This window comes from Orycteropus afer, unplaced genomic scaffold (assembly GCF_000298275.1).
Source record: "Orycteropus afer afer isolate SDZICR_OR568_19922 unplaced genomic scaffold, OryAfe1.0 scaffold00037, whole genome shotgun sequence".
Taxonomy (NCBI): Eukaryota; Metazoa; Chordata; class Mammalia; order Tubulidentata; family Orycteropodidae; genus Orycteropus; species Orycteropus afer.
The window spans coordinates 3,039,122-3,046,044 of record NW_006921624.1 but is presented as its reverse complement, the minus strand read 5'-3'; the positions used below and the strand labels follow the sequence as shown (position 1 = coordinate 3,046,044).

General features: G+C 40.5%; 1 protein-coding gene across 1 annotated transcript in view; it reads right to left on the bottom strand.

The window, feature by feature from the left end:
• The window catches only part of TTLL11 (tubulin tyrosine ligase like 11), a 336,895-nt gene that overhangs the window by 182,630 nt on the left and 147,342 nt on the right, over positions 1–6,923 (bottom strand). The window contains exons 5-6 of the mRNA XM_007936749.2: positions 4,529–4,624; positions 3,648–3,763 (exon numbers count right to left, since the gene is read on the bottom strand). Of these exons, the coding sequence (XP_007934940.2) occupies positions 3,648–3,763; positions 4,529–4,624 (212 nt within the window). The remainder of the gene's footprint in view (positions 1–3,647; positions 3,764–4,528; positions 4,625–6,923) is intronic.

The window sequence follows — 6,923 nt, the reverse complement described above, 5'->3', positions numbered from 1 at the left end:
CTACTTCCGTAGTGATACTGCCTTGGAAACCCAAGGAGGGGTCGCTATGAGTCGGGGCCGACTCGACGGCACATAACAACAACAACAACAATATATATGAAAAGTTTTCAATGTTGTTTTATTTAAATATCATTATCCTCATTTTCTAGAAAAAAATACTGAAGCTCAAAACACCTTAGCATCCCCCAGTCTCACCCCAGGTAACAGCAGTCAGTATTTGAATCTCGGTCTTTCAGCTCCAGGGACAGCTCTTCCAACTAATGCCAAGATGGAGGTCAGCAGCTTCCCAAGTTTCTCCCACCACAGAATTCATTGGCACTGCTTTTTATCCCACCAAGAAACTCGCCCCAGCCTATGAGCCCAGCTGTGTGCAGAAGTGCAGGACACATGGACACACGCACCAGCTGTCCCTTCCAATACCTTTTCTGTACATCCCTAGAGCAGTTTGGGGAGCTGAGTCCAGAGAGTCCACTTTTTTCCCCAGTTTGTGTGGGAAAAGTAAAGACTCGCTTCAAACATCTTGCTGACAAACTATACTCATGAACCAATGAGGGACACTCAGGCTCTCTTTTGCTAATGGGTTAAGAGAAAAGGCTACCAGACTGTTAAAAAGACTTAGGCCAGACCCAATACAAATGCAAGAAACTCTAGTTTCTAAGTGTGTGTGACATCATTTTGCAGGTGAAGCGACATGGTGTTCAATTTGGACCCAGACGATTCAGTGCTACAACACTGTGCATTTTCTGTGGGTATAAATATGGTGCTTTTCAAGTTATTCAGAAACATAGCTAGACAAAGGAGTTGAGGGTAATTTCACTCTTTTACTTTGCATGGTAAAATGATCAAAATGGTAACAATAATCCCTTACATATAAATGCACTTTACAGATTACAAAGTGCTTTTCACGGATAATCACTGTTGAGTTAAAAACAGAATATGGAGTTAAAGAAAAAAGATCAGTAAAATCCATTTAGCCATTTACTTAACATACACCTTTACACTGTAGGTAAGAAAAGGGAGAGATGAAAGCGTTTTTATATTAGCATTGAAGTCAGGTTCTTGAAGTTCTAACTGTTCCTGGTTATCAATAATAATAATAAAAAAAAAAGTCAATGCTTTTTAAATTAAAAATGAGGTGCTGCTACTTGCGACTTGATAAATTGTAAAAGCCTCTCCCATCCTTCCCAATGGTCCTGTGTCCTATTGCTGCTCAATTCTAGATCTCCGGCTCACATGGATTATACAGCCCGGCGCAGGTAAAGGAAAACAAGCAGGGCAAGAAAAAGAAATCCAATTATGTTCTGAGGTGGTTTCAAAGGCAGCAGAGGTTAAGAAGTCTCAGGCCATACATTGTCCTTTCAACTTGCTATTCCTACCAAAAGAATCAAAACACTAATGTATCAAGGTCATCTTGAAAAAAATAAGTAAATAAACTAGACCACTGTGCCATACTGGCATGTTGTTGCTGTTGTTATGTGCCGTCCAGTCGGACCTGACTCATAGCGACCCCTCCTTGGGTTTCTGAGGCAGTATCACTATGGAAGTAGATTGCCCCATCTTCTTTCCGAGGAGGGGCTGGTGGGTTTGAACCGCCAGCCTTCTGGTTAGCAGTCAAGTCACAAAAATCTCCCTATTGTACAATCTCTTGGAACCTCATATCTCAGCACATGAGATCAATAATTACTAAGGAGTAGATTTTCAAGAATGAGTTTATTGCAATTTATCTAACCAAACTAGCAGGTATTAATTAATTCATTGTTTTTCCTCAGGGATGGGTAAAGGAAACAGGTGGATAAAGATACCAGTGGACACTCTTACTGGTCTCATAGAGACTGGTAGAACTCCCAAGACTATGGCCCTTAGACACCCTTCAAATGTGGAACTGAACTCACCCCCAGGACTCAACTTATAGCCAAACCAAATGATAGTTAAGCCTTTAAGGTGAACAGTAACAGCAGGGAGGTACACACTCCTTAGTACAATCAACCATATGAGATCCAAAGGGCAGTATTTGCCCAAGGATAAGGCTCAGAAGGCAGGAAGGCATAGGAAAGAAGGACAAATGGAAATGGCAAATACAGGGAGAAAGTGGGGAGAGTGCTGTCTCATTGTGGGGACTGTAGTCAATGTCACAGAACAAAATGGTATGAATTGTTGAATGGAAACCAATTTGCTCTGTAAACTGTCACCCAAATCACAATAAAAAAAATTTTTAAGTATATATATATATGATACCAGTGGACAAATTGTGAGGCTGCCATTGTGTTGCTCAGAGGCTTTGGGAGGCCTGACACACTACACTTTGAAGCAGTACTCGGTGAAGCCAAACCTGGCAGGACTGGCCTATATAAACTACAGGTGAACACTCTAAGCCTAGTCTTGCCAATGGTGGCAATCTGTGCCTCACACAGTGAAGAACACTTTGAGAGGAACTCATCCAAGCTGGCAACAACTAGCCTGACTCAGAACATAACAAATACTCCTTCAGGGTAACACTTCCTATAGAGCTGTGGCACTCCCACCTTGACTTCACAGTACAATCACCTAAAAAATGTAAAACAAATTCTGTGGCCACGTCTCCAGCCCAGGGAAATTAAAGTCAGCATCTCTAGAAGGGGGGCCCCTAAGACTGGTATTTTTGAAAGCTCCCCAGATGGTTCAAATACGCAGCCAGAGATAAGAACCAATACTGTAGGATGATTGTAACAATATTTAGGCTTGAGTTCAGCTGGTGTGGGGCCACAGAACAGTGACCTGCAAAAAAGCACTTGCTTGGGGAGTCAGTGTTCCTTCCTGCCTTGAACCACGGCTGAAGAGTGCGTGGCTTGTCTGGCAGCATTTGGGCCAACCTGGTTTGTCAAGGAGTAAGAAAAATGCTACCTGAAATGCTTGTCTTTGATTTTTCCATCAAAAACCAAGGCACAATGATATTTATTCAACGCTTACTTTGTGAGCACCTGGAACTTGGTAAAAGCAAAACAAACAAAATACCCAAATGAAACGTCAGTAAGTTCAGGGGTGATTCTATGTAGAGAGAAGTGGGGCACATACTTCCTCCAACATTACAACGATGTAGTATTTCATTGGGTAGGGTGGGGATGGAGAGGAATTATAACTATTATAAATATGATGGCACTTTCAGAAGTTCATCAATTGAATGCAAATTTTGAAACAAAAAAGTTTACATTGCAAGAGTGTAAACATCAAGAAGAAAATAAAAAAGGAAACCACTCTTATCCAAGTTGTCCATGGCCTTCTTCTCCAACATTTTGTTTTATTCTCTACCTCTGCTTGAGGATTTCAAAGAGAAGCACCTAGTGAACAATGGTGGTGAGAGGAGATCTTATCAGTGAGGGGAAGCAAAACTATAGAGGGGCTTTGCAGATTTGGATAACAATCAGAAATTCACCAGCTGAATCCCATATGTCAGATTAATGTTATGTCTTCATCTCCTGATTTTGAGTGACTGGTTGCTTGGGAGCTGATATTTATAAAATGAAAATATGATTTATTAGGTAGTTTAATATGTAAATCTACTCACAATGCTCCTATGTTCCAAGAATTTAACTTACCTGCTTAAGGACATGGAAAGCAGAATAGAAATAAAATGATATTAAAAAAATACTAAAAAAAAGAAAAACACTTACTGGTTCTCTCTTTTGTTCTTAAGTGGGTCCATGAGGCGCAGTGTGTCTCTGATCACAGCCACTTTCACTTCTTCATCGACAAGGCTGGGGACGTTTTCAAACACCCCTGGAGAAAGCTGGAATAGACAAGGGTTCCGTTTCACCATGAAGACAGAGATTCGGTGCCAAGTAACTATCAGCATCTAATCCTACCACTAGCTCAAGTGGTTATACTACAGGTTTTGCTTATGTTAATCTATAGAAGAGAATTTGTAAAGTCCCCCTTTGTAACATCTTAAAAATGATACTTTCTTTTAACAAGTCAACAAAATACATAAAACGGAAAAATAGCATAATTGTTTTCTGATTATCAAAAGTATACATGCGCATTGCAGAAAATCTGCAAATAATAGAAATGGGTTAAAAATGAAAAGAATCCAAATAACCATCCAAAGTCCAATATTAACCTTTGGTTATTTCTTTCCAGTCTTTACTGTGAATTTTTTTGGGGGAGAAAAATATAACCAGTGTCAAATGTACTATTTATCTTAGTGATTCAAGCATGTCGACATGGCTAAATCATATTCATAGAATTTCAATTAGCTCATCTCCTGAGGCTAACTAATTAGTTCATGTCAAAACTGATAGAAAGGCTCAGCTGCTGTTAAGCTTCCAGACCTTAAAACGGAAGAATGGCATGCTGGGAAATTATCATAAGTCAGATAGGTCTTATATTAATAGACTATGTTCAGAGCTCAACAAAACTAAGATTATTTAGACTTCAATAGAATTTTGCTGTGCTAATCTGGGAATGTTGAATCTTGTTTAGCCAAGTGAACAACACTGAGTGGGAACATTCAGTTATATGGCAATATAATCAATGATATATTCAAAATACTTACTTCTTGCTCATGTTCAATTCTCATGCTGGGGTTTGCATTTACTTCAAGCAGTATAGGCTTCAGATTTTTCATTAGAAGAATATCAAAGCCTAGAATCTGGGCAGGATAAACATAATTCAGAATTACTCCCCCTAGCCACAATTTCTTCTCAGGAACTGAGTATGGTATTAGGGTCGTTAAGGTGAAAATCAATTCAAACCCAGTCCCCAGCCTGAGCCTTGACCCTGGCTTCTCTAGTTCATAGCCCCTCTTCCTCTGGGTGTACTTGTCAGATCAAACAGACAGTGGAAAATTTTATAGGAATCTTGATAATGGGATGAGTTTCCATACTATATTTCGGCACCATCAATGTCATCTGATGTGCTATAAGATGATGACCTCTTTCTTCTTTAACAGGATTTTTATGTTAAACATCAGTACTAGTCCATCAATTTCTCCCTCGGTCTTTTCTTCTGCTCTTCTCTATTAAGTTGCTTCCAAGCTGGACCTTTGCAAACCCAAAGCCACCTTTCTTTCTTTCTTTTTCACTATTGTTGTTGTTGTTGTGTGCCATCGAGCTGGCCCCCAACTCATAGCGACCCCTCCTTGGGTTTCCGAGGTGGTATCACTACGGAAGTAGATTGCCCAACCTTCTTTCCAATCTTTTTCACTATAAAAACCCAAAAACCAAGCCCACTGCCATCAAATCTATTCCAACTCATAGTGACCCCCTTTGGGTTTCCAAGGCTGTAAATATTTATGGAATTAGATTGCCTCATCTTCCTCTGACAGAGTAGCTTGTGGGTTTGAACTGCTGACCTTTTGGTTAGCGACTAAATGCCTTACCCACTATACCATCAGAACTCCTTCTTTTTTTTTTTTTTTTTTTACTTTAACAAACATTTCTTCTCTCTCACTTAGGAAGCTAGCAGTCCAAATCCAAGGTGCTAGCCTCATGGAAGTCTGTCTCTGCATCAGTCTTTCCCTGGCTGTAGGGGGTTTCCAGTGCAGGGACCCTGGATCAAAAGGGCTCTCCCAGCTCTTTCTTGATGGTAGTAGGTTCCTCTGATCTCTGGTCACTTATTTAATCACTTTCATATCTCAGAAGAGATTGACTCAAAATACAACCTAATCCTGTAGATTGTGTTGTGTTTCATAACTGCCTCTGATCCTGCCTCATTAACATTATAGAGGTTAGGGTTTACCACACACAGGATAGTTACATCAGATCACAAAATGGGGGAAAATTACACAATACTGAAAACCATGGCCTAGCAGAGCTGACACGTATTTTGGGGGAACACAATTCTTTACATGGCCCTTCAGTAAATATTTTTTGTTTGTTTTTGTTTTATTTTCATTTTTGCAATGGTTCTTCCCTCCCCTCCCACTTCTGGAAACCAACAAAGAAAGTTTCCTTCCATATATAAACCTTTCTTTGATTTTTTACAATAATGAATGTTTTAGTTACCTAGTGCCACTCTAACACAAATACCACAAATGAGATGGTTTTAACAAACAGGAGTTGATTCTCTTAAAATCTGGAGGCTAGAACAAGTTCAAAGTGCCAGCCTCTAGGTGCTGGGTGAAAGCCCCTCAACCTTGGGCTTCCACTCTGCCTCCTGCTCCTGGCCACTGAAGCTGGAGGCTTTTTTAGAGACCCTTTTATTAAGCCTTAAACAGGACAATCACCCAGATGAGGAAAACCATCAGCATGAAATTGAAGGATCACCACCAGATCTTGACTCGTACCAGGTCAATATATCACTGTCACAGAGCAGACTTTAGAAGTGAGGGAAGGACCATGACTGAGATATGTACACAACTGCAGGTTCAAAAGCTTACAGGACTGGTCCTGGGGCTTGACCACATGGCTATGTGGTGGTCAGGGCATGATCCACAACCATGTGACCTGAGTCACAGTCACAAGTTGGCTACAAGACAATACCAGGAGCCCCAACTTTTAACTTAAATTAGGTAACATGCAGTAAGCCATTAAGGACACACCCAGGCAAGTTCCCTAGTTCTTCATGTAAGTCTGAGGGCAAACTGCCCCTTCCTGGGCTTGCCTGGGAGTTGTAATCTACTTTCAACCACACTCAAGGCCACCTTTCTTAACCTGGAATCAGTATCAAAATCACCATCCAGCCCCCCAACCCACACCTACTGAGTCATAATCTTTCAGCACAGAACCCAGGCAAATGTGTTTTGAAAAAACAAATCCCCCAAATGGTGCTGGCAAAACTGGAGATCCATTTGCAGAAAAATGAAACAAGATCTGTACCTCACACCACACACAAAAACGAACTCCAGATGGATCAAGGACTTAAATGTGAAACCTAGAACTATACAGTTCATCAAGGAAAATTTAGGGTCAAATTTAAGGGCCCTAGTACATGGCATAAATAGACTACCA